The sequence below is a fragment of the Orcinus orca genome, chromosome 17 (assembly GCF_937001465.1).
Source record: "Orcinus orca chromosome 17, mOrcOrc1.1, whole genome shotgun sequence".
NCBI lineage: Eukaryota > Metazoa > Chordata > Mammalia > Artiodactyla > Delphinidae > Orcinus > Orcinus orca.
Genome location: NC_064575.1, coordinates 49621951 through 49649632, shown reverse-complemented (window position 1 = coordinate 49649632; position 27682 = coordinate 49621951). Strand labels below are relative to the sequence as shown.

Below are 27682 nucleotides of genomic sequence, written 5' to 3'. Positions count from 1 at the left end.
AAAAATGTAAATAATTCCAGATATTTATAAGATAGCATAAAATAAACCTTTAATAAAGTCACATTTGGATAGCACTATTGGCATTAGACTCTTAGGGGAATAGATCTATATTATCTTAGTTTATCTCAGTTTGGAATTTAATCCATTATATGTTGCACCTCTAAAGGCTCTAGAAGTTATCAATTACATACTAAGATCTTGAGCTGAAGTTTGGTTTAAATCTGTTAAACATCTACATAATTAATATTTAATCCTTCAGCGTGGCAGAGTCTGTGCTTTTTCTGCAAACCATAATTGCAAAGATCATAATTACAGTAATTAAGACGATTCTTTGAAGTATGTTCATCTAACAGTTTTTGTATTACACCAAGTATAAATGCAACACCTGAACTGCCTTTCAGGACTGATCAAATAACTAATAAAATGAATAAAAATATTTTAAGTCTGAATAAATTTTACATATCTCAAAAGGGGATTGTAAAGTCATATTACGGACTAGTTAATAGCATCTCCTTGTATCATGTGTTGACCTGTCCCAGGTCAATATCCATTTTCCCTTTAAGGCTTACATGAAGTCAGAGCCTCAGAAACAAGGCCCGGGAGCCTACCCTCTGAGCTGGGACTCTTTTGGGCAGGAAGACGATTTGAGGAGCCTGGTGTCTACTGGCCAGAGAGGAATGAAGTGTCCTTTGCTCACCCACTAAAACAGACTTTCCCGCCTGCTGTTTGCCAAAAAGCAAAGAGCAATCAAGTTTGCAAGGTCAAACTAGCTTGGAGAGAGGCTATGAAACATACATGGCCCCCTGAGAAATTCATCTTCTCCATCAGCAAGTTAAAAACTAGAAGTCCTTTAGGGAAGAGACATGCTTAACCTTGTGAATCCTGCCCTGCCCAGACTTATATGACCACGAGGCCCTTTTCTTGAAGGGCCTTTTGTTGAGTAGCAGCTATTAATGCCTCTGCAGAACCCGCATGAGGGAACGTGGCTCTGAGCCTCAGTTAATTCGTGTTCTTTGGCAGGCTTGACTGTGGCTGTTTTGCCCACCCAGATTTCCCCATAGACTCTTCAGATGGAAACCTCTCTTGTGAACATAGAATCCTTCACAAAATAATCTGCATCGTGCTCATTTCCTCTCCATGAGACCAAAAATTAAATCAGCCGAAGCAGGGACCCAGCCTGTCGATTGGTGTAATTCTCTACCCCGAAGCAGATTATTAAGTTGGCCTTTCTGGCAAAAGCTGCTTCAACAACCCACCAGCGGGTGTTAAAACCTGAAGGGAGAAAACTATGTGTGTGCAAAGCCTCCATGTCTGTTGCACGAGGTTCATCTGCTTTGTTGTCTGAATGGAAGTAGCCACTCGCAGGTCTGCGCTAGGATACACTTTGCGGCCGCAGTAGCCAACCTCACCGAGCAGTCTGAGCCCTATGCCCACTCCGACCACGGTCTGTCTTTCATCTACGCAACAGCCCTAGATATTGGCAGATGGAGAAACTGAGTTAGGGAGGTTCAGTAACTTGTCCAAGGTCACTTAAATACTAAGTGGCAGAGCCAGAATTCAAAACCGGGTCATCCGCTTCTGGGGTGCACATTCCAGTTCATTTCCCCACACAGCTCTCCAAGCAGAATTAATACAAGCTGACCTCCGAGTATCAGACCTTTGTCCAGGCTTGGCCTCAGAGAGAACCTTTGCAGAGGTCATTTCTTTTGGACAAGGCAGCTATATCAAAGGCTATACTTTCAGAAAGAACGCGGTGAGAGAAAAGGAGGTGAACACAGGCTCAGATTCTGGTAGTAAGACTAGGGTTTCCAGTGATGACATTTTGTGTATCTCTTTTGTCACATCATCCCATGGACTGCCAGTGCCCTTTTTACCACTGAAAACAGGGTGATGCGTGCCTTTAAATCAACTTGGAGAATGAATCCAGAAAACCCAGAATAATTCAGAAAACTCATCCTGAAAATTTTGTTCCTCTGGAAAGACTTCAGGTACCCAAACCTGAATTACTTTCCTATTGTTTCCATAACAAATTGTCACAAACTTAGTGGCTTAAAACAACACAAATTACCTTTCTTGCAGTTTTGAAGGTCAGAAGTCCAACACAGGTCTCATGGACGAAACTCAAGGTATTGGCAGAGCCGTATTCCTTGAGAGCGCCCCTTGGGGAGAATCTGTTTCCTTGCCGTTTCCAGCTTCTAGAGGCAGCCAGCATTCCTTGACTTGGGTCTTTCTCATGTTACATCTCTCTTTGACCACAGCTGGGAAGGTTCTCTGCTTTTAAGGACCCTTGTGACTACACTGGGCCCACTCGGATAATCCAGGATAATCTCCGCATCTCAGGGTCCATAGCCTTAATCACATCTGCAAAGCCCCTTTGCTGTGTAAAGTAACATACACACAAGTTCCAGAGTTTAGGACGTGGACATCTTGGGGTGGGAGGGGGGGCATAATTCTGCCTTCCAGAGCTGTACCACTTAACCCTTCTGAGCCTTGGTTTCCCCATCTGTAAAATGAGGAGAGTAATAGTGCCCACCTCCTGAGGCTGTTGTGAGGATTCAATGAATTAGTACAAGTAAAGCATGTGGCAAGCATGCACTAGGTGCTGTTATTATTTCTGGCCTCTGAGATCGCAATCAGCAAAGCAGCCTCTTCCTGGGTCGCAACAACCTGCAGAGGTCACAGCTTCTTTGATATTGATTTTCTCAGAGAGGAGAGAAAATGTTACTAGAAAAGAAAAAATTAACATTAACTCATGCTGCTTGAATATTTTATTCCCGGGAGCTCCGTGATCTCTTGCCACAGGACAGAACCCAGGGCAACTGCAGTCATTCTGTGAATAATAGGAACTCATGTTTTATAGGTCTGAAGCCACAGAGATAGAGTTTGTAAAAAAAAAAGTCATACATGATTTTCAAAACTTATAACTACCATCAATCCCCCCAAAACATGTTAATAATTGACATGCTAACAGATTTAGCTAACATGCTCTGTACCTTAGTGCAGGAAAAACTTCCTTCCCTCCAGCCACAAATAACAGCGGTCCCGAAAGGTGCTGGGAGCTGTCTGTAATTGTATCACATGAGAAATGGACAACTGTGGTGGAGGGGAGACCAAGCCGAGAGGGATGTTTCGGTTTCGATGGCAGCTTTCAGGAAAGCAAAGAGAGAGGAGTTGAATAGCTTTTGTAGCACGACTTGATTAAATTAAAGGTCTGGCAAATAAGTGCTATAAGGAAGAGTTAAAACGATTGGTTTAATTTGCCAGGAAAAGAAAAGACTAAGGGATGAGTTAATCTTCCGTATTAGATGAAAAGGTTTTTAAATGAGGAAGATATGGTCCTGCTGCTTTCCATGCCCACAGAGGATTAAAGGGAGAAACACACCAACAAGCAAACGCTTGAGTTAGAACAGAAGAGACATGTTTATTTAGGGCTCCATACGTAAAATGCAGCCCTGAAAGTAGTGAAGTCCCTAACTCTAGTCATTTTTAAGAAAAAAATTAATGCTGGTATTTTCACTTGTCCAATGTAAACATTCATACTTATGATTTCAGTCCAGAGATACTGTCTCTTTGGGGGGGGAGAAAAAAAAAGCTATGCTTCAGGTTATCTTAAGATCTTAAGGACTACAAAAAAGAAAAAAAAGCTAAAACAAAAATAAAATTGAGAACTCAAAATTATACTAATTTTCTTAAAGGCAGGAAAATTTTAGACATTCAGTCAATTAATACTTATTGAACACTCAATTTATTAGACATTAGGCTTGTTTTTTGGCAAGTGGTTCATAATAAATATGAAGTGTAATTTATTCATTAATTCGAAAAATACTTATTGAGTGACCAACTGTATTCCAGGCACTGGACGCAGAAAAGGTCCCTGTTCTCATAGAGCAGATGTGCTAGTGGGAAACGGACAAGAAACACATAACCACACGAACAGGTCATGATAAAATACTCTACAGTAGCCGCCTGAAGTCGGGGTTGTGATAGGATGACTGGATGGCTCTGTGAGATCAGAACGATCTGGGAAGATCTCTCCGGGGAGCTGAGTGACTAGGAGTCATTGTGCAAACAATAGCTCAGGGAAAGAGCATTCCAGGCAGGGCAAACTCTTAGTGCAAAGGCCCCCAAACTGAGCAATCTGAGGACCTCAAAGGACTCAGCGGGGTGGCAGGGGTTGGCGGGGAGGGGTAGGCCATTTGTGGCTGGTGCAGGTTGGACCGTCCAGGAGCCAGCCGTACAAGATGATGAGGTCCCAGAAGCTAACTGGGGCTTTGTAATCCAGGAGGGAGTGTGGCGCTTATTCTTAACGTGCTGGGACGTTTAAGCAAAGGAATGACTAGATCTAATTTCTATTTTTACTACATGTATCATCCTGGATGAATCTCATAAACATAATGCACAGTGAAAAAAAAGCAAGCGAGTGAAAGCAAGTATAATTCCACTTGTATAAGGAACAAGTGTGCAAAAGTAAACGGCGTCATTTGGGGATACGTGGAAATGCGATAAAGTATAAAGAAAATGAATGGAAAACTCAAGGTAGCGGTTCCTGGGGAGGTTGCAGGAGGAGGGGAGTGCAATCGGGAACGAGAGACTTCACAGGGATTGATGGGCTCTGCTTCTCAGGTTGAGTAGAGGGCACAATGGTACTTGTCACATTACTGTAAATACCTGATATGTATATTCATATATACTCTCTATGAATGAAATATTTCATTATCCAAATCGTATTTTTTTTTTTATTTGCGGTACGCGGGCCTCTCTCTGTTGTGGCCTCTCCCGTTGCGGAGCACAGGCTCCGGACGCGCAGGCTCAGCGGCCATGGCTCACGGGCCCAGCCGCTCCGCGGCATGTGGGATCTTCCTGGACCAGGGCACAAACCCGTATCCCCTGCATCGGCAGGCGGACTCTCAACCACTGCGCCACCAGGGAAGCCCCCAAATTGTATTTTTAAATGACTCCTCTTGCTGCTGAATGTCTGGATTGTAAAGAGGCAAGAGTCAAATCAGAGACAAAGTAGAAGCTGTTGCACTAGTCAGAGAGGGTGGCGAGGAATGAGGGAAAAGGAGGAGTTTTCAGCTTGTGCAGCAGGGCATGTGGTGATGCCATCTCCTGATGGGGTGGAGGCCCAGGAGGAACAGGTAGGGAAGGTAGGCCAACAAGAATTAAGTGTTGGGGACTTCCCTGGTGGTGCAGTGGTTAAGAATCCGCCTGCCAATGCAGGGGACACAGGTTCAATCCCTGGTCCAGGAAGATCCCACATGCCACAGAGTAACTAAGCCCGTGGCCACAACTACTGAAGCCTGCACACCTAGAGCCTGTGCTCCACAACAAGAGAAGCCACATCAATGAGAAGCCCGTGCACCGCAAGGAAGAGTAACCCCCACTCGCCAAAAGTAGAGAAAGCCCACGTGCAGCAATGAAGACCCAATGCAGCCAAAAAATAAATAAATAAAGAGTTAAGTGTTGGGACTTCCCTGGCAGTCCAGTGTTTAAGACTCTGTGCTTCCACTGCAGGGGACACAGGTTCAATCCCTGGTTGGGGAACTAATATCCTGCATGCCACACAATGCGGCCAAAAACAAAAAAGAGTTAAGTGTTGCCCATATTCATGTGTTATGGCTGTTAAACATGCATGTCAGACTTCTCTGGTGGCCCAGTGGTTAAGAATCTGCATGCCAATGCAAGGGACACAGGTTTGAGCCCTGGTCCAGGAAGATCCCACATGCTGTGGAACAACTAAGCCTGTGCGCCACAACTACTAAGCCTGTGCTCTAGAGCCCGTGAGCCACAACTACTGAGCCCGCATGCCACAACTGCTGAAGCCTGCGTGCCTAGAGCCCATGCTCCGCAACAAGAGAAGACACCACAATGAGAAGCCCGTGCACCACAACTAGAGAAAGCCCATGTGCAGCAAAGACCCAACGCAGCCAAAAAAAAAAAAAAAAAAAAAAAAAAAGTGAAAATGTCTGGTAGACAACTGGATAAATGAGAATGGAGTTGGGAGGTCAGGACTGGAGGTCTAGATTTGGGCATCATTGCCATGTAGGTGATGTTAGAACTCTAGGTCTGGATCACTAAGGCTCCTTATGCTGTTCTCATATATTTATAATTGTCCTTAGGAGCTCCAGTCATCCTCAACCCTCATATGATAGTTGTTGCAAAATCAAAAAGAGAAGTGTGCCATTCTGAAGACTTCGGATAGAATAATTTACACTTTACTCTTTTTCATCTTTTTCATTTCTAGGTTTTAGAAATACTCATTTTCTGCATTCTCCTATATTTCCATAAAAGGAAAGGAATGAAACACATTGTGATTCTGCTAACCCTCGTGGCACTTCTAGGTAAGGGTATTCTTTTGTTTTCTAATTATCTAATGTAGCCATGCTAAGTCATAAAAGAGTTTAAAGGAAAATATTTGAGCATTCTATTTTTTCTCATTGTTTCTGCTTTTCAATTCTGATCTATAGAAACTGAGTCTCAGTTACGCAAATTGTACTTTGCATGTCCATTGCTGCAATTGATATATGTTTAATTTTTAATATATTTAAGGATTTTTACTTCTTGATAATTTTATTTGCTCTCTGACAATTTGGGGATTTTTTTCTTAGTAAATAATTGAAGAATATTAAAAGAGAAACAAATGAATAAACCCAAATGAAACTTTTGTATCAGAAGTTATCTAGGCCTATCCTATTTACATTTAGAAAAAGAAAAACTTTAAAACATGGCTAATATGAAACAAATGTAAGCAGTATGATTTTTCTTGAATACATTTCTTTCATTCATTATTTAACTACCCATTTCCTTTTTCTCCAGAGGCACCTTATAAGATTTGAAAACTGATGCTTACATAAGCCCTCTCTCTCTCTCTCTCTCTCTATATATATATATATTTTTTTTTTTTTTTTTTTTTTTTTCTGTACGCGGGCCTCCCACTGTTGTGGCCTCTCCTGTTGCGGAGCACAGGCTCTGGACGCACAGGCTCAGCAGCCATGGCTCATGGGCCCAGCCGCTCCGCGCCACGTGGGATCCTCCCAGACTGGAGCACAAACCTGTGTCCCCTGCATCGGCAGGCGGACTCTCAACCACTGCGCCACCAGGGAAGCTCAGCCCTCTATATCTTTTTAAATCTATTCTCCCTCCCCACTCCTCTGTATCTCTCTCTCTCATACATACACACACACACACACACACACACACACACACACACACACACATATATATATATACACATATATATATATATATCTCAACACTAGGAGATCTCACTAATCATTTGGGAAATTCCCTTTTCAAAAATTTATTTATAATTCTTTCTTTGCCTAAGATGACCCATCCATCACATGTTGTTAACTCTAACTTTGTACATTGTATTTATACCTTTGAGGCAGCTGCAGCTCCCATGTTCATGAGGTGCTGGAGGTTTCATTTCTTCATTTCATCAACTCTCCTTTGTATTGGAAGAGTTGCATTTGTGATAGTTACTTATAGAAACAAATTTACTCTAGAACATGTTCAGGTATGTGGTTAATCAAAAGAACAGAAAAGAAACTTTATATTTTTTTCTTCCAAATTACCAGGTAGGGAGAACAAAAGCAAACTAAGAGAAAAGATGCACATTATGTAGGAAAATATTGAAAATAAAGGAAATTTTAAATAGGAAAGTAAGATAACAGAATTAAGACCATACATATCAGCTTTGATCATAAATGTAAATGGGGTAAGTTTACCAAGTGAAAAAGAAAGATTTCCAAATTGTACTTGAGAAAAATTCCCGTATTGATTTTGAAAAAGATTCTGAAATTGGATTCAGCCAGTTTCCTCTGGTTCAGCTCTATAAGGGTTATTGAAACATCACCCTTTCTGACTGGCCTCTGCTGGTTGTGAAATATTTTGACTTCATACATCAATTTCATCTAAACAAGGTAACTCAGATTGAAAGTAAAAGAAAGCAGAAGGTCATTATATTACCATCTAAGTTAAAATCAAGGCAGAAGCAGTAAATGCAACAGAGGATCCTGGAGGCTCCCCTATTAGTATTTAGTTGCTAATCAGGGTAGGACTGGGGCTTGGAAGGAGGAGGCATCAGGGGACAGGGGCCCTCAGTAGACTGGGCAGCAGCTATTTCAGAAACTACATTAGCATAAATATAAGAGGAGTAGGAGACTTCTCTTAGCTCAGGGAAATAAGGAGACAGAAAAATCTGTAAAATTAGAGAAACTGAATGCTTAATTTTGATCTGGCAGCTCTAAGGTTGAACTCTAAATCCAGAAAGCAGAGGATACACCTTCTTTCAAGTGCCTGTGTAACATTTACAAAAGCTGATCTTATAATTGGCCACAAAGAAATTTTTGATAAATTCCAGGAAGTTGAAATAGTACAGACCACATTTTCAGATCACAGTGAAATAAAAACAGAAAATAATAACAAAAATAGAACCACTAAAACCGTACCACCTGGGAATGTTAAACACTATGCTTAAACTGCAGCTGGGCCAAAGCAGAAACCACGATTTCATTACAGCATATATTTCTTAAATTATTATGAAAACACTTAATATTAAGCCTATAGTTTATGACTAATGCTGTATTCAGAAGGAAATTCATTGCTTTAAATGTAAGTCAATTAAGTACTCAACTCAAGAAGTTAGGGGAAAAAAGCACAGAAATAAAGCTGAGGCAAGCAGAAAGGAACAATTAGTAAAGATAAAGGCAAAAATTAATGAAATAGAAGGCAGAAAAGCAATGGATCGATAAATAAACCCAAGAATCAGTTCTGAGGAAGAACTAGGAATAAACTGAGAAGGCTGACTTTTAAACATGGGTCAGCATAGTTCATGTTGGGCAAAAATCGTACTGTTAAAATGATGAAAGTAATACGTGTCTACTGCTGAGAATTAAGAAAACAGAGAAAGACAAAAAGAAACTATAAAATATTTTAATATAAAATATAAAAATTCATATAATTGAGCACTGCAGCATGATATTATGGGAGTGTGTCTGGTCCTCTGTAGAAGATAGTTTACCAATAGATTTCAGAAGAACAGTGGCTGTCAACACAGTAATTGCCCTTTAGGTGATTTTCCTACAGAAATTGGCAGAATGATATACAAAGATTTGTATTCAAGGATATTCATCACAGTTTCATTTTTAATACCAAAAAAATGGATACAATCAAAATATCTAAGAGTAAGGAGTTCCCAAAAGGCATTCCCATTCATACAAAGGCTTACTCTCCAGCCAATAAAAATCGTACTTTAGAAGAATAATTACTGGCATAGAAAATACTTAATGGTGATGGAAAATTGGTTCCTAAGTAGTATATACTGTATGATTCACATGTTATAATATATTTGTGCTTAGCGATAGAAAAATAACTACAAAGAGTCTCAAATGTTAAAAATGATTTGGGGGACTTCCCTGGTGGCGCAGTGCTTGAGAGTCCGCCTGCCGATGCAGGGAACGCGCGTTCGTGCCCCGGTCCGGGAGGATCCCACATGCCGCGGAGCGGCTAGGCCCGTGAGCCATGGCCGCTGAGCCTGCGCGTCCGGAGCCTGTGCTCCACAGCGGGAGGGGCCCCAGCGGTGAGAGGCCGCGTACCGCAGGGAAAAAAAAAAAAAAAAGATTTGGGGATGAGTGTTGAGATTACAGGTGATTTTTATTTTTCTTTCCAGACTTTTCTGCATTTTCCATATTTTTGTAAATGGGCATGTATACATTTTATAGTTTAAAAAATGAGTTTAAAGTTTATTCATAATCCCATTGTCTAGAGATAGCCACTGATAGTATCTTGATGTAGTTTCTTCTAGCCATTTTTTCTGTGCATATGTTAAGTACTTTCTACTTTTATATCTACAGCATTAGAATGATACTGCATTACAATTTGGTATTCCCACCCATCCTCATTAACCACCCCCGCCCTCAAAAAAACTTGGAAGTACTCAACACCAGCTTAGAAATACAATAAACAGTGATTAATCAGGTGGTGATTGTGCGTGCTTTGAAAATATAGTGATTAACTCTAGCAACTGATAGTTGGTTTAGCTGTTTAATAAAGAATTCTAGTTTTGTTTTTGTTTTGTATTTAAGTAAATTTAACATCAGATGGTGGTTGAATTAGGTGGGCTTTGCAACCCTGAGGTTCTGAGGCGAAGGGAACGATGTGTTCAACTCTTACTCCATGAATGATCTCTTTTGGAAACCTGGCTGTTCAGACCACAAGCCCATCACCACACCGTGCTCTAATTTCAAGCCAAGTGTTTAGGAGGAAATCAAGGTCCCTCAAGAGCTAACCTTATAAACTTAAACCATCAAGTGACATACATGTCTATAGATATTTTCCATTTCTAGATTAGCTAAAATATGACTATTTTCATAATCTATAGAAAATATGTAAAATGACCAAGTCAAAAAACATTTAAAGTGAAGAAGGGCCCAGCTGTAAGGGCCTCTTTGTTCAGATTGGGAGTTTGTTTTTAGAATTTATCACTTGGTCTCCTCTGTTAATTATGACTTTTAACAGAAAGAAAATGTCTAATTTGGAAGTGTGCCCTGGTAACCTTCAAGTCAAAGTATATTTTTATTTTTTAGAAAACTAGGCTTTTCCTAGTTGGCCATCACCTGCTATTTTAAACATTATATATATATATATATATATATATATATATATATATATATATATATATATCCTTTTCAAAAGCTAAAAGGAATAAAGCTCAGATATATTATGACCAAGTAGATCAAAGATAGTATTTCTTCTTCACGCTGCCTTTGACTTACAGATATTTGATTTCATGTAAAAATTATTTTTTAACTTTCTGTGGGTTTCAGCTAAATTATGGAATTATATGCAACAGTAGTTTCAAGAGACCTAAGACAAAAAGAAAACACTCTCTTCTTCCTACAGAAACACTGTGTTTCCAGAAAATTCTTCCTTGCTTTCATTCTAACATAACCTTATCAAATCACTTTTCCCTCATTGCTGTTTGAAGCATATGAGAAACTTGTTCTCATAGTGATAAGTTCCTCTTTTAGCATAGAAAATAAACAGACATTGCTTATGTAGATCTTAGATTTAGGGTTGACTCTGAGAAATGAATACTCAGCTCTGTCCTGCTTACTATTAACGTCCTTGTCAAAAAATATTTTTAATGAAAACATCTAGGCGTTTACTAACAAAAGGGCTCACATGTAGACTTAGTACAACTCTTAGTAAACTCACGGAGTGAGTTGCTTTTCACTTTCCAGTCTTCTCATCTATTCGGCTTTAAATTTTTTCAGTATAGTTTAATAGTTATTTTCCCATTAATGTCACATGGGCAATCTGCCTTTTCTTATCTCCTCCCTTCATTGTTTTCTTCCTTTCCCATCTACTAGTAATTATAACCTCCACAGCATCCTTTCAACAGTGAGGGCTGGAAAATAAGCATCTTGCTCCAAAGATAAGCACTCAGTCACACAGCAGATCTTTAGCTGATTTAAGCAAATGGAAAGGCCACAGCTTGAGCAACAGGACTACTGCTTGGCTGGCATCACAACCTACCCTACACACCTCTCAGGGCAGTCTTCATTCTTAAAGCATAATAGGGGTATTTACTACTCTACCATGTAAAGTTAAGATACTTATTTGTAATTCTATCTCAGATATGTATTTTATTTGTGTTTTGTGTTTTCTTTTTCAGCCTCATTGACTGTTATTTCAGTAAAAGCCGTCTCAGGCATGATCGCTTTTTCTGTGACGGATAAAATGCAACTAACTTATCCCATCTTCTATATCATGTTTATCATCATGATAGCGTCTTGTGTTTTCCAAGTCAAGTAAGTTAGCTCTTACATACTCACCGCCCTTTCAACATTCCTGTGCTTCTCTGAGCATTAATCTTTATTGGCCTCAGATGATAATTAAAATTAGATGCAACCGATTTCTAAGGGTGAGGGGTCTATGCTTATCCTCAGCCAATATCCCTGGTTTTATCCTTCACATCCAATAATAAGTTTTTACGAAGCATTGCCTTCATGTTTTGTGAGTTCTAAAGTGTGGCCATAATCCAGCTAAGTGCACTTTGATACTTTCCTGATGCTCTTCTGCTTGTAATTAATATCCATCGCACACAGGTTGTCATTAGCAATAAATCAAAGGGGCAGGTCCACATCCAGGATTTCATTCTAAATATAGGAAATACATGAACCCTTCACCTTCATTTCTTAGCTCATACTCATTAATTGCCCAGAGATGGACAAAACCAGACGTTTGGCCGGGAGGGAAATCCTTTCCCCAAAACTTTGCATCTTCAGCCAGAATTTTCCTTGCACCCACGGGATTGCAGAATGATTGTTTTCCATATCTCTTGGGGCCTCACAGCGGTGATATGGAACATTTTTAATTTCTGCTCTTCTCTCCCCCCACCTCCATCTGCTCCACTCTCTTCCCCTCCATTTCACATCATGATTTTGCCTTTGCTGCTAGGTTCTCCTGAGTCCACCAGAAAGTTTTCTGTTTACCCCAAAATGCTATGCAGGAGCGCCAGCCCACTGCCAGCCAGGAAGTCAAAGCCCAAATTTTGGAGGAGAGTGGTTCCTTCCTTAGGTGCTAGAAGTCAAGTCTAATTGTTACGGGTTGAATATGGACCCTGTTACAAGGAGTGTGTTACCGGAGAAATCCAATGTTCTGTCACTGTTTCATTTGTCATAAACAAACTGTTTCTTTTGTTTGTTTATAAGACCAAGTGTGTATCTAACACTTGAATCATGAAACTGCTTTGTTTCATCTCTCTTCTGAATTAATCGGTACAGTTACAATAGCTTTCAGAATTTACTGACTAGCATCATTATCTTTAAACTCTGCTTCACGAATTTAAAAGCCAGATACAACTGAAGGTAAACTACATTCCTATCACCCTTGTTTCAGTCCCTGCACCTCTCACCCTAGAACTGTGTGACCACACTAGAACTGTAGAACCATGGTTCTCAGCCCTGGCTTCCCATTACAATTCATTACCTGAGGAGGTTTGTTTGTACATATATGTATACATGCACATATATACTTACATGCCTGTGTACATGCATGTGTGTGTACATGCATGTACACACACACATAGAGGAACACTTGGGCTCTACTCACAAATTTTTTTTTTTCAATTGCTCTAGAATAGGACCTAAACACTAGTGCTTTTCAAAGTGCCCAGGTGATGTCAATGCAATGCACTGCTTCAGAAAAGGTCTAGTCCCTGACAGGGCTGCACGGTGTAGGTGGGAACCTGAACCATGTTGGCGGCCAAAGTGGGAAGCTGAGCTCCCACATGTGCTCTGCAGCTGGAGGGCTGAGCATTGTTTTTGAAACATTAAACATTCCTTTACTTCTCCATCTTCTTTCTTGGCACGTGGCATGTCAAGGGATAGCTATACCATTCCCCGATATGATATTTAACAGGTTCTAAAGTCTATCCTAATGAATCAGCCCCAGTGTGATACTGGTCCAGCAGCTTGAATCGCTTCCAACTCAAACTTCTGTGGCCTCCAAATATGATTAATTGCTTTTCATTGTTACTGTTGTTGGTTTAAACAGACCGTAAAACCTGACATCTGATCTCATACATCAGATGCATATAAGCTATGACTGCTGATTGGAAATGCCCTTTTACTGCACTTCCTTTCCCTTTGTAGTTGTAGCTAAAGAACATGCATTTCTCGATGTTATTGTTAACTTATTGTTGAGCGTCTCTTAAAGACAGAGCTTCAGTAAGTGCCTTCTGCTCTAGGCTCCTGAATCAAGCCACAAAACTCTACAATACGGCGACGGTGGTGCCCATTAACCATACTTTCTTTACAATCAGTGCCATTATTGCAGGTGAGTTTTGGCTTTCTATGCTTAAGTGATTCTATCCCCATAACAAGCATAAATGAAGTCTCCCTCAGAGTAATGAGAAAATCAAGGAATATTTTGGTTATAAGGAATGTATAGCCCACATCCTCCTAGCTACCGCCCAGTGTCTGAACTTCCTCCATAACATCCTCTAGGAGAGGTTCTTCTACTTTGTGTGAATGTTCCCCAGTGCTCTCTGTGCCCCGAGACAGTTCAGTCCTGGTTTGAATCACTCTAATAATCTGGAGAGCTCTAATTATTAGATAGTATTCCCCTGTATTGGAACTGAAATAAGCCTCCCTGTGAATTCCAGATGCTCATCTTAGTTCTGCTTTCTGGAGTCTTCTCCTTGCCAGCCCTTCTGATAATCAAAGCGCAGGTCCTCTTGTGTCCTGTCTCTGGACCAAACATCCCCAGTTCGATGAACTCTTCCCTCCCTGGTGCTCACCACTTGCATCAGAGAGAGGGATCCAAACGAGAATCCAGTGTTCCAGGGAAGGCCAGACAGATGAGAACAGAAACTACTACTTTTACTGTTCTGGCCTCTATTTTTCTACTATTGTAGTTCTTTTCTTTCTATGGACAATTTTTTAAATATGTCAGACAGAGTAGTGTTAAAAAAGTATAAATTTGAAACTTGGTCCAAACAAAAATACAGTCGATTCAGGTATATCATTTGTAAGTTTGGTACTGGTATACCTTAGTTCATTGGCTTATTAGATGTATTTACTACCTTGTCATACTGGGACTTCATTTCCCAATGCAAAGTTTATGTATTTGGGAGGTAATTAGGTATTATCTGTTGCCTAATGGACACATCTTTTTTATTTCATGGCAAACAGGGTGACTGCCAGGGGGCAATTTTTTAATGTAATTAATGCATTTTCTGTTTCCCAAAATTGAAACATACTTTTAAAGAGAAAGATTATATCCGAAAACATCTAATTTTTTTTTAGCATTTTATGCTTGTTGACAAAAGAAAGTAACAAAAGATTGTACACTTGTGTGCCCTAGAAATATTGAAAAAGGAAAAGAGCAAGGCCAAAAACATTTATAGGCGTGACGTACAGCATAATAATTAAGATGACTGTGCTAAAGATGTGTAAGACATGTAGTTCCCCTGAAAAGAAGGTTTTATAGGAGGCCCAACAGGGCTGGATCTGAATACTTAGCAAAGCAAGTAACTGATGAGTCAGGGAAGCTGGAACTTTCTGGGAGTGATAATAGTTCACCTGATGTTACTGAAGTGTGGAATGGAGGTGAAGCTTCTTGACTTACTTCTCCTCTTTGCCCCCATCAAAAAGTATAGCTTTTACGAAAAGCTTAAAACGAAATGAGATACCATATATTGCCGGCTAAATTAGTAAAGCTTTCGTTTTGCTCTTTTTATCTCAATAATCAATGCTGACGAGGCTGAAGTGTTGCGGGCACGTTCGTGGAGTCGGGTACCATGGTACCTCCCTCCTAGAACTGAGTTTCAGAGTTTTTATCAAGAGCCTTAAAAATGTTTCCACTCTTTGATCCTACAGCTCAAAAACAAAAAACAAATGACCCAATTAAAAAATGGGCAAAGGACTTGATTAAGACATTTCTTCAAAGAAGATGTACTTGTGCTTGGCCAACAAGCACATGAAAAGATGTTCAACATCACGAATCATTAGGAAAATGCAAACCAAAACCACTTCACACCCATTAGGATGACTACTAGCAAATAAATAAATAAAATAACAAATGTTGGCAAGTATATGAAGAAACTGGAACCCTTGTGCACTGTTAGTGGGAATGTAAAATGGTGTAGCCACTATGGCAGTTCCTCAAAAAATTAAGCATAGAATTACCATATGATCCAGCAATTCTACTTCTGGGTATATGTCCAAAAGAATTGAAAGCAGGGACTCAAACAGATTATTTGTACACCTAGGTTCATAGCAGCATTATTCACAGTAGCCAAATGACAGAAGCAACATAAATTGACAGATGAATGGGTAAAGAATATGTGATGTATACATACAATGGAATGTTATTCAACCATCAAAAAGGAAAGAATTTTTGATACATGCTACAACATGGATGAACCTTGAGGACATTATGCTAAGTGAAACAAGCCAGTCACAAAAGGACAAATACTGTATGATTCCACTTACATGAGGTACCCAGAGTAGTCACACTTACAGGAATGGAAAGTAGAGTGGTGATTGCCAGGGGCTGGGGGGAGGCAGAAATGGGGAAGTTGTTTAATGGGTATAGAGTTTCAGTTTCACAAGATAAGAAGTTCTGAAGACTGGTTGCACAACAATATGAATATAGTTGGCCCTATATCAACAGTTCTGCATCTGTGGATATAACCAACAGTGGATAGAAAATATCCCCTCCCCCCCCAAAATTCCAGAAAATTCCAAAAAGCAAAAATTTAATATGCCGCATGATAGCAACTATTCGCATAGCATTTACGCTGTATTAGGTATTATAAGTAATCTAGAGATGATTTAAAGTATTTGTGGAGGATGTGTGTAGGTTATATGCAAATATTATGCCATTTTATATAACGGACTTGAGCATCCTCAGATGTTGGTATCCGCGGAGGGGTCCTACAACCAAATCCTGTGGGTACCGAGTGACGACTGTATACTTAACACAACTGCACTGGAAATTTTAAAATGTTTAGCATGGTAAATGTTATGTTATGTGTATTTTACTACACTTTTTTTAGTTTTTGCTCTGTTTGAACAGAAATTCCTCTTAAAGTGACAACAACAAAAAATCCTAAAATACTGGGAAAAAAATATGTAGAGAAGTTTATTGACACTTTACAAAAGCAAAACGTTTGAAACAATTTAAAATGTCCTTCAAGAAATGAATATTATGGGGCACCAGCTCAGAATAACAAGAAAACATTAAAATGATCACAAGGAAATGTGTAATAACATGGAAAAGTGCTTCAGAAGTGTTGATTCATTCAACAAATATTCATCAGAATGGGACATGGCTTATTCCTGTAGGAAGTTTATCCTCTAGGTGAGGAGATGGACTTCAGACTGAGAAAGCCCCTGTCTTGTTCCCTGTGGTATCTGCAGCACCTAAGCAGAGGCTGGCACGTAGGACTCTCAATAAATACTTGTCCACAGGGTAACAAGGCCAACACCACACACACACAAAATTTGATTCCAAGTAATATATAATTTAAAGATAACTTATTTAGTAAAAAGTCTACAAAGGCTTTGGGACCATAGGCCAAGAGGAAATCATTGAGACTAACAAGGAGAGAAGAAAAGCTCATCAGAGTAAAGGACACATCCACATTTCCCTTCACCCAGAAGGAAAGACCAGATGAAGGAGATGGGAGAGGGGTTGGCAGTGAGAAATGGAGCTGGGGTAGCACATCTGCAACCTCCAGTGCCTGAATGAGCGTGTGCCAGACCCAGAAACCGCAGGGTGTTGCCAAGACTGACAGCATGGGGAGCAGCTGGCCTGAAGTGCGAGCGCTGTGTCAAAGGCCCAGAGTCCACCCAGATGCACAGGTCAGGCTTGCTGACCCCAGGCTTAAAACTGTAGGTGGAAAATATCACTCGAGTTTTGTTTTCTTGCACATGCCAGTGGGACAAATCTTGGACTGGATAAGAAATTTCTGTTGGCAAAAGTTACGTTAATGGTGCTGACTTTTTAATAATGATACTTACATTATATAAAGTCTACAAATCTGTGTTCTTTTGGAATCACTGAAAATGTTAGCATGGCATGCAAATACTTTTAAACTACAGGATGTGCATTTTAAGAGTAACTATAGTTAGAAAAAATAATATATTAATTTGAAAAACAATATGTAGCTATTGTAAATATTCTTACCCTGAAATTAATGTTATCTTCTATTTCTACGGTAGGTATCATATTTTATAAGGAATTCCTTGGTGCAACTTTTCTCACTATATTTATATATCTTTTTGGGTGAGTAAATGTCTCAGAAGTAAGGTATGTGAAATCCTATTACTTTTATGTGAGATTTTTGGCATTGTACCTGAGGCATAGAAAATTGGAAAATTATGTAAGAAACATTCAGTTCCCCGAGTTCCTAAAAGAAACATATTTTTCAACTTAACACCCTACCCAGGGCTCAGGGTCTTTGTGATTTAAGTATCTCTCTGAGGGTTCTGAAACATTGGGGATTTTCTGTTCCAGTACAAAGTCAAGGTAAATCCACTGGCCCTTGTAGCTACTCCACATTTTTATACTCTATCAGACCTACCCCACCCTTGGGAACCCCTAGGTTAGATCTCAATCAGGGAACCACAGATGCCTCTAGGATCACCTAGAACAAAAGGCCGAGACTGGGGCAGATCCCTACCTTTGGACCTAATAACATCAGATTGATGCCATCCCTCTCCTGTGTCTGGGTGCCCAGCTTTAACCCTGCCTAGAGATTTGGAGGACAGTCACTGCTGGCATTGTGGCAAACAGAGAGCAGAACGTTGACAGAATAGCGCCAATGTATCAATTCTTCCATTGGTTCCAGCTGGCACCCTATGAATGCTTAGCTGCTTCTTGATGTGGTATCCTGCATGACCATTGTTATGCAAACTTGAGCCCAGACTCTTTTCAGTGTAGAAAATCATCTATCTTGAGAATTCAATCTCATAAGATTTTTGGGCGAGGCTAAACTTCTGGGATCTGGAAACCATGACTATTCTTATGGCCAAGGACAACAAAATATCTTAGAAAATTAAAGAATAAATTATTTTTTGCTCGTGTTGCATGCCAGTAATGAGTCTGGGCATGCATGGATAGAAAATGAGACCTAGTGTCTACCCAAAGGGTTTAGAGCCTAAATTAGCCTCCAGATGGTAAAAACCTGAAGCAGAGACTTATTGGAAGCTGCCCAGGTCTTGGTTCTGGGGACAAATATTATTGGCTGCAGCAATTAAGACAAGTTCTAGGCAGCCTACCATGAGAAACAGAAAGAATAAAACCAGTGGAATGTATGTCATCATGTCGAATATGGAATTCAGTTATTTAACACTGTGAGTTCTTTCAGTGATCTTGTGTTCTTTATTACCATTATTCTTACAGGTGTTTTCTGTCATTCCTTGGTGTGGTTTTGGTCACAAGAAATCGAGGAAAGGAACGTCTGCCACAGTCTTACATTGATATTGGACATGTCCCTGGTAAAACTGTATATTCCTTAATTTAGAATAGAAAATTTTATCCTTATAAATTAATCATTGCTGGTATGATTTGGGGTGTAAAAATTAATCTAAAACATAATTCTTACCCTCAAAAACATGTACATTTAATGATGAAACCAGAGGTGATAGTTTAACTGTAAATGTTAATAATCATTTATTTGAATATTGGCTTTGCACAGAACACTGGGGTTAGGAAAGAACTGATCCTGTTTTCTTGATTTGGGTGATGTTGCAAATTTCCTTTTTAGGTTTCTTTAAATTGGAAAAGGGTAGGGAAAGGAGTAGGAGTGGCAAGAACAGACCCTTGTTGCTTGGAGAGCCTTTGAGGGAACATCTAGGGCCAGAAAGTCAGGTGCTCAGACGGAGGTGGCCTGTGCACTGTAGGGCCAAGAGAGACGTTCTTCTCGATCGCCTGAACGTGAGCTTCTTCCCCTCTTCCTTACCTCATTCATCCTGTGGATAAATAGGAGTTTAGAGAGAGATAAATTAGGAGTTTGGGATTAACATACACACACTTCCATATAAAAAATAGATAACCAACAAGGACCTACTGTATGGCACAGGGAACTCTACTCAATATTCTGTAATAACCTACATGGGTAAAGAATCTGAAAAAGAATGAACAGCTCTCCACTCTCACCGAGAATAACTAGCTTCTGTCACGTAGACAACACAAGCCATAACCAGAACGAAGGAAATGGGCTGCCGTGTCCCCACCTCCTCCCCTGCCTACCACCCCCAACAGTCTCCAGTTTTGCTAGGGATCTGCGGTGACCAATAGGTTTCTCGACAAACAGCAGTGATGTTCTCACAGCTTCCTCCACCATTCTGCTAGGACCGAGCCTTTGAAGCAAACACCATTAAAGCCTCATCCCTATGGCTGAGCAAATATGGCCCTATGAGTTCTGTGTTCTCTTTCGCATTCGAGCCATCGTATCAGCATTCGTGGCAAGGGTGTGTGTTAGAGATGCCTTGCATGGTTGGGGCTCTTTGGTAGGGAGTAAAGTTCACTTCTTTTTAACTCTATTTTTCATTTCACACAGCCCCACACACAGGATCAGCAACAGCTTTAGAAGCCACTGGGAAAGACTGTTTTTCTCTGTTGTTATATGCATTAGACTAAACATGAACAAGGAGACAGAACACTGGGGAGAGAGGGTTGCAGATGAGTGCATGCTTCATGTTAATCTCCTGACTGATCCAACCTGATTTCCGTGCTCAGCATGGTAGAGCCTGGGTGGGAGACGGCTCGGTCATGTGGACAGCAATGAGGACACATCAAGGGGCGTGGAGTTCCGTGGGCCTTTCTCCCTTGACGTTTATCTCTTCTACTGAGAGGGTGACCACCTAGTATTTTTTCAAGGGAATAAAATGTGGCCTAGATAGAGGAGAAATTATTAAGACTTATTCTTCTGAAAGAGCTCAAAAGGTTCTTTGTGATTCTTATCTCCACAGGGAAACAAACATTGCACAAAATACAGCCAGATTCAAACGGCTTATCCTATGGAACTTTGCCTGATGGAAGTGACTCCACAAAGAGCCCGAGTGGAGAGAAGAAAGAGGTCTGAAATGCCGAGAGGGATGGCTGCTGGCCTGTTATTCGATACCACCTTTTAAAAAATTGCACATGTTCAATTTGTGTCAGCAGCTATTTTATGCTGACATGTGCTCCCATTTGTTTCAGAGTCCTTTACCCCACCTCCATGTCTACGGACTATCAGGGCCTTCCTAAGCTTTGACAGTCTAATGTGTGCATGGAATGTGATTTGAAGTGTTCCCCACACCCTGGACCTCTCCCTAGTGATCATCGAACTGGCTAGGTCTTAATTAGAGCCTGGCTGCCCAAGCAGGAATGTCACACAAAAATGTGCGTTCACGAGTTGGCTGCAGAACACATCGGTTGCTTTTCCCATACAGCTTGCAAGGTCAGTTGCTTTGTTTTAAAGGGACACTTTAGCCCCACCACCTCGCTCCTAAACCAAAGGTTTGAGAGCGTTCATTTTTCCTAAGACATCTTTTATGAACCTCCCCAAAAACATTTCACCTTCCTATTCCCAGATTGAGTGGTGAATCATCTTTTCTGAAAACTAGGCGTATCACCAATATCCTTTGAAAATTAAGGGTGTCTTTAAATTAGAATTTATACCCCATTCTATGATGGGGTATACCAAAATCAAAAGACCTTGACTGGTGGATTTTTTAAGCTTAAGAAAGGAAAACTTTAAGAATTAGTACCAATTTTTTAAATAAAAATGTAATAGAATGGTGACGTTTTCTTCAGCTGTACGATCCTATTATACTTGAATTGAAACTGAAGACAAACTTCATATACTATGCCTCTATTTGTTGAGATCTTATAATTTATCAAGTGGGTTTTTATGTTTTAACTTTTAACACGTCTCAAAGATCATATTTAAGTTCTTAGTGATATTTTCACTAACACTCTGTTTCTTCCTCAAGGCATTACTTCAAGCTTTAGAGTAAAATTCTTCTAGGTAAAAGAACAGTTACGATTAGAGAACTGGATTTCAGCCTTTTCAAATCTGTAGACATAGAACACAGCCAAGGGGTCCAACCTAAGTCAAGGGAGGAAACCCAGGTGCTGCCATGCCCTGAATGGCTCTTCCGCTGCCATAGTGACATAGCTACTAAGATACATTTGCAGGTAGAGTCCATAATCATATCTGTTATTATTTATGATCTCCTACTATTTAAATGAGAAGAAAAGAGCTAGCTTTCATTATCACCAACACCAAATAATAAGCCCCATCCTTAATGACATTTCAAAACCTTCAGATCACTTCTGACAGGCCAGTCCAATATTATTCCAGCTAATTGTCTTGCATTTGTTTGGTTGTTTAACTCAGAACTATTGAAACTATAGTCTTAACTGCTTTGGGTCTTTTATCTTTGTTCTTTGTCATGACCTGCATTCCTGACCAGACCAACCAAACTGGCCCACAAAGGTGAGATTCAAATCCATCACCAATGTATGAATAATAACCTAGAGCCCATGTCTGGCTTTTGAAGTCCTGGTAACAATTCCTGCCATCGTGGAAAGTATCCCATTAATTCCAATAACATAGTCATATAATTTATGGCATGTTTTACTGAACTTGGTCCAACATGTTGGCATTGGAAGGCTCAGCTAAGAAATGTGTCTGGTGTCTTAAACTACAGATTTCTGGTGACTCTTAAAACTGGTTTCAAAGATTTGGGAAATAATTAGACAGAAGAGTTTTACTTGAAGTGGGACTATATTTATAGCTATAGCACGTGGTTTTGCACGTTGCAGAGTTTTGCACGGAGACAAGCATAATGCCAATACTTTAGTGGTCGCTAACATTTGCATCTTTTAAAAGTTGTAAGAAATGACGTTGACATGCACATTTGCACAATCCAGCAATGCTTCAGGAGTTTAGGTAACACAGAAAATATATTCAGACCTAATTTTACTTTCCATATTGCGTCTCCAAAGTAAGGTGAATAGGAGATTTACTTGTACTGACTTGTAAAGATTTTTTAAATTACACACTGCACGACAACAACCAGAGCCAACCCTGTCCTTCTCTTGGCATTGTGAGTCGGGGACCTTTAGCCAACACTTGACTCATCTGACTGTCTAGACCAGGGGGTCTGCAAACTCTTCCTGTAACGACACAGAGAGTAAATATTTTGGGGTTTGTTGGCCATACAGTGTCTGTGGCAACCACTCAACTCTGCCATTGTAGTATGAAAGCAGCCATAGACAGTATATAAACAAATGAGCGTGGCTGGTGTCAGTAAAATTTTTTTTTTTTTTTTTTTAGTATGCGGGCCTCTCACTGCTGTGGCCTCTCCCATTGCGGAGCACAGGCTCCGGACGCGCAGGCTCAGCGGCCATGGCTCACGGGCCCAGCCGCTCCACGGCATGTGGGATCTTCCCGGACCGGGGCACGAACCCGTGTCCCCTGCATTGGCAGGCGGACTCTCAACCACTGCGCCACCAGGGAAGCCCAGTAAAATTTTATTTACGGAAGGAGGTGGCCAGTTGGTGGGCTATAGTTTTCCAACCCTTGGTCTAGACTCCTCTGCCCTTGCCGTGCTGCCTCTTCCTTATTTCTTGGGCATTCAAGAGTTTAAAAAACAAACTGGATACAATGGGAGTGTTAGCCATGTCCTGATATTTACATTAGGATCTTGTTGCTTACGTAAGATACAAATGAAAGCAATGAGTTCATCACTGGTGCCCAAATTCTTCTCTGTTGAAGGTAGCAGTTCTTTTATGAGCACCACTGACTGTATCGGAAGGGCCTCTCCAATCCCACACTCTTAAGTGGATAATTGCCTCAGAAATGAGTAGCAGTTACCTCTCATGTAGCAGATTAAAGCAGAGGTCCTTACCATCTGATTGTTATCAGTTTAAGTGTTTGCTTACCCTGTAACTATACTACTTTCGTCACCAGAATCACTTGAAAACAATATAATAAAAAAATGTCTCAAGCAGGGATTCCAGAATGTAGTTTTCAACCCCCCAACCCATTCCCACAAGCTCCTGGAGATTCAAGTTTGTGCCAGAGAAAGAAAGGGAAGAGACAGATTTCATACATTAGTGCAATTTCAGTGCTATTGAAGAATAATGGTGATAATGTGTAAGTCTGGCTCCAGAAGAAGCAGGTGCAATGGTGGACATGGCTCAAATGGATAGAAGCATTGAGCCAAATTCCTGAAGCCAAGAACCTCCTTATGCTCCTTGTTTCAAAGCACACAGCTCATCCAGGGGTGGTGACTATATACACTCGGCCACACCGAAGGCTGCCTCCTGCTTGCCAATTTAATAGTGATATTATGGACGTAAATATAACCAGTTATTAAAATGAACCTTTCCAACACCCTTCCAGACTGCTTTATTTAAATTCCAAGGCTGGTTATAGAGCAGTCCTTGAACTGGGCAACTGCAAACCTAATGCACATGTCTGGCACCAGCCAGTATGAGTGCTTTAGTGAGGTTGCTAGATAAACACGACACAGTTTGAACTTTTAGAACAAGATCTCAGAATTGAACCCAACATGACTGTGTGGGGAATTTAGAAGCTGCTTCTAATTGTTAGACTCATCAACCGTCTGGCTCTTATTATGGCCATCTTGAAGTAAAAAAATAAAATTCCACATATATGTGGTTTCCATGCAAATATAGACCAGTCTTGGGCTATTAAATGTAGTGTTTTAGTAATTGTGGTAAATGCAGGGAAGAACCTTCCCACCCAGGAATTCTTGAGTCTCTCCCCTTTCTCACCAGCCTCAGGGTACCACACAACATGCTGTCCTGTGCCAGGAGAGCAAATCAGTTACAGGAGCTGTGGCCCATCCAAGGAAACTTTTTTTTTTTTTTTTTTTTTGGCTACAAAAGGAGGAAACTCCGCCTTCAGTGTCGGTCCTTATTGAGAGTTAATGAGTCCCAACCGCAATGTAAAAGAGGACTATCAATCCCAATATCAAATAAATGTGGTGTTTTGGGGTGCACGCAGCTGGAGTTTCACAGAGTTCCAGGCAAGATGCAAGATAGTCTCCGTGTTCCAGGAAAGAATCTGCTTCCCAGGGAGCTGGCAAACGCATAACGGAGAAGGAGCCCAGCCATTCCTGAAGGACCAGCATGCATGGACACAAGCCACTTTGCACATTTGAGCTGCTGCTATCCAGACGCAAGCTAATCCTTCCAGCATGCACGCATCCTGCTTTTGGAGCCTCTTCCTTCATGGTTCTAATTTGAAAACCAGCCTCGAAAATTTTCTGAGTCTTGGGCTCTACTCCTTCCGTCCAACGCACCTCACCTAAATCTTCCGAACACTAAACTAAAGGAAATGAATCAGTTCAGGAACTTTTGATCTAGGGACTTGAAGCTTGAATTGCCTGCCTGGTTATAGACACTAACCCAATTACTACATGCCTCAAACAGCAAATACGCATTCAGGTACTCAAACGTAATTGATCACATACTATTTTCAGTGTAATATGTTTAAAGTTATTAGAAATATAAAAACAAATTAGACATGAAGACTAGCTCTTCAGGAACTTACTGTCTGGTCAGAGAACCGATAGCTTTCATCTGTTGAGCCCTTACTGTGTAAGTCTTTTACTTCTGCTGTTCATTTAGTCCTTATAATCTCTCTCTCTCTCTCTCTCTCTCTCAGGGAGGTCACTATCTCTACTTTACAGATTTAAAAACCAGGGCAAGAGGCAGGGCAGGGACTAGGGTAAGATAAGAGAGGCACCTAGGGCACAAAATGTAAGGAAGCTTATGGGAATCTCACCCTCAGGGTAGAGAGAGGGCCAACCCTGCACTTGCAGGCCCTGTGGATAAGGGCCCCTTTAAATTGTGTACCCCAGGCGCCTCACTGCGTCCTGACCCTGGCGAGAGGAATTAGATAACTTGACAAGTGCCGTTCAGCTGGTAGGTGGCAGAGCTGGGATTTGAACCCGGGACGCCTCCGCAACCCACACGCTTACCACTAGTACCAAAATATCTAAACTGCACAGTAGAATGTCAAAGGGCCTTAAGAGTCTCGAATAAAGGGCATGGGAGCCCAAAAGGGAGAAGGGTCACTTTTGGCTAGGTGACAGTCTTCAAGGGAATTGGGGATTATAGTGGATCAAATGGGGCCCCCAACCCCGAAAAGATATGTCCGCCTCCTAACTCCTAGAACCTATGAATGTGAGCTTATCTGGGAAAAGGATCTTTGCAGATGTAATTCAATGAAGAATTTTGAGATGATATCATCCCAGATTACCTGGGTGGTCCCTAAATCTAAAGACGAGGATCCTTGTAAGAAACAGACAAGACAAAAACGCCCAAAGGAGAAGGCCACGTGAAGACAGAGACAGAGCGTACAGCCTGAAGCCACAAGCCGAGGAACGCTCAGAGCCTCCAGAAACCGGAAGAGGTGAGGAAGTATTCTCCCCTGGAGCCTTTGAAGGGAGCGCAGCCCTGCTGACACCTTGACTTCAGCTCTGGCCTCTAGAACTGTGAGAGAATATAATTCTGTTGTTTTAAGCCACGCACTGGTAATTTGTTGGGACAACCACAGGAAAGGAACACAGGTATTGAGCTGGCCTTTGAAGCACATGTAGAATTTGGACATTAGAGGAAACCTGCGAGCAAAAGAGAAGCTGCATAGCTCAAAGCAAGCTTGGGAAACATCTGGAACGCGGGTCACATGAAGAGGGAGACAGATTGATAGGACTAGAAAGGCAGCTAAGAAGGCCTTGAGTGGCCAGCTCTGATAGAGACTCGAGAATCTGGACTCGATTTGGGAAGTAAATTGATGGCACTAACTTCATTTCTGGGGCTGTGGGGGGTACCTAAGGACATCATCGGTGTCTTTTCAAAAGCTCGTCTATCGGAATTTAAAGACATTTCCCCTGTATCTTTCTTAGTCATTCACGAGTGATATCAGATGGCATGATAAACATTCAAGCAATAATGATCGAATTCAGGTTTGCATCTGTGGCACATCAGGTCCTATGAGAAATGACCAAGTGCAGCAGGGTCGTAGGCTAGACAGTGACCACTGAGACGGCCTGTGGGCACAAAAGCTGTGCCCAGAGGAGGATGAGCTGGGTCAACCAGAGCTGCGCCCTCCAGAACCTGAATTGGGAGACGTGGAGAAAGCCAAGGAGTTAGGAGTGGGAGCTGAAGCTGGAAGGCTCCCTAGAAAGGTGTGAAGGTAGAATGACAGCTAAGGGCCATGAGCAAGCCCCGGTTATTAGTAAATTAAAGTTATAGGGGAGAGGGAATCATGGAGTAAAGAGCTAAAAGCCAAATCTGCTAGCAGAGGAAGGCAAGTAAGCAGATTCTGCAAGAGAAGCAGAGACTCAAGAGGGGCTGACCAAGAGAAAGCCAAGGCCCAGGCCTGTGTCGGGAAGGCCCAGGTGTGTTGAGGCTCACCTCCGCCCATGAGCACACTTACACACCAGCTAAGCCCTTCCCAGCTGGCTGCAGAGCATATCTGTGCCCGGCCACCACCAGAACCTGACTTTCCCAGGGCTCATTGAGTTTCCAAAAGACATGCGTTAGATGGAGCTGCTGGCACAGAAAGGGAAAGGATGAGCCCACTGGAGAAACGCTTCGTGAAAACCAAGAGGACATTCCTTCGATTATTCAAATTATAATGTAGACCCGTTCAATGGGAGTCTTCAGACAGGAGGCAGAAGAAGGTGGGCCCAAGAAAATGACCTGAAGTCCCTGGTAGATCCCAGGCTTGATGACATCATAACTTTGTTTTTTGTTTTTATTTATCTATTTTTGGCTGCGTTGGGTCGTCGTTGCTGCGCGTGGGCTTTTCTCTAGTTGCGGAGAGTGGGGACTGTTCGTTGCGGTGCGTGGGCTCCTCACTGCGGTGGCTTCTCTTGTTGCAGAGCACGGGCTCTAGGCACATGGGCTTCAGTAGTTGTGGCACATGGGCTCAGTAGTTGCGGCTCGCAGGCTCTAGAGCGCAGGCTCAGGAGTTGTGACGCACGGGCTTAGCTGTTCCGTGGCATGTGGGATCTTCCCGGACCAGGGATCGAACCAGTGTCCCTGCATTGGCAGGCGGATTCTTAACCACTGCGCCACAGGGAAGCTCCCCTTGTTTTTTTAAAGGTGTAGTAATCCTGAAATGTGGTGATTT

The 27682-nt window shown here is 41.4% G+C and overlaps 1 protein-coding gene and 1 long non-coding RNA gene across 3 annotated transcripts in view; both read left to right on the top strand.

The window, feature by feature from the left end:
- The window catches only part of NIPAL2 (NIPA like domain containing 2), a 74272-nt gene extending 52341 nt beyond the window's left edge, over positions 1-21931 (top strand). Inside the window, exons 6-11 of one of the 2 annotated variants that reach the window (XM_004275352.4) lie at positions 6245-6341; positions 11681-11816; positions 13757-13845; positions 17739-17802; positions 18922-19016; positions 20493-21931. In XM_004275352.4, coding sequence (XP_004275400.1) covers positions 6245-6341; positions 11681-11816; positions 13757-13845; positions 17739-17802; positions 18922-19016; positions 20493-20605 — 594 coding nt within the window. In that variant the 3' untranslated portion in view covers positions 20606-21931. The remainder of the gene's footprint in view (positions 1-6244; positions 6342-11680; positions 11817-13756; positions 13846-17738; positions 17803-18921; positions 19017-20492) is intronic. The other variant, XM_033438228.2, reaches the window with a different exon arrangement.
- Positions 19023-20091, top strand: LOC125961600 (uncharacterized). Its single transcript, XR_007472484.1, has 2 exons — positions 19023-19506; positions 19655-20091. It is a non-coding gene; the product is annotated as an uncharacterized LOC125961600 (long non-coding RNA).
- Positions 21932-27682: the final 5751 nt, after the last annotated feature.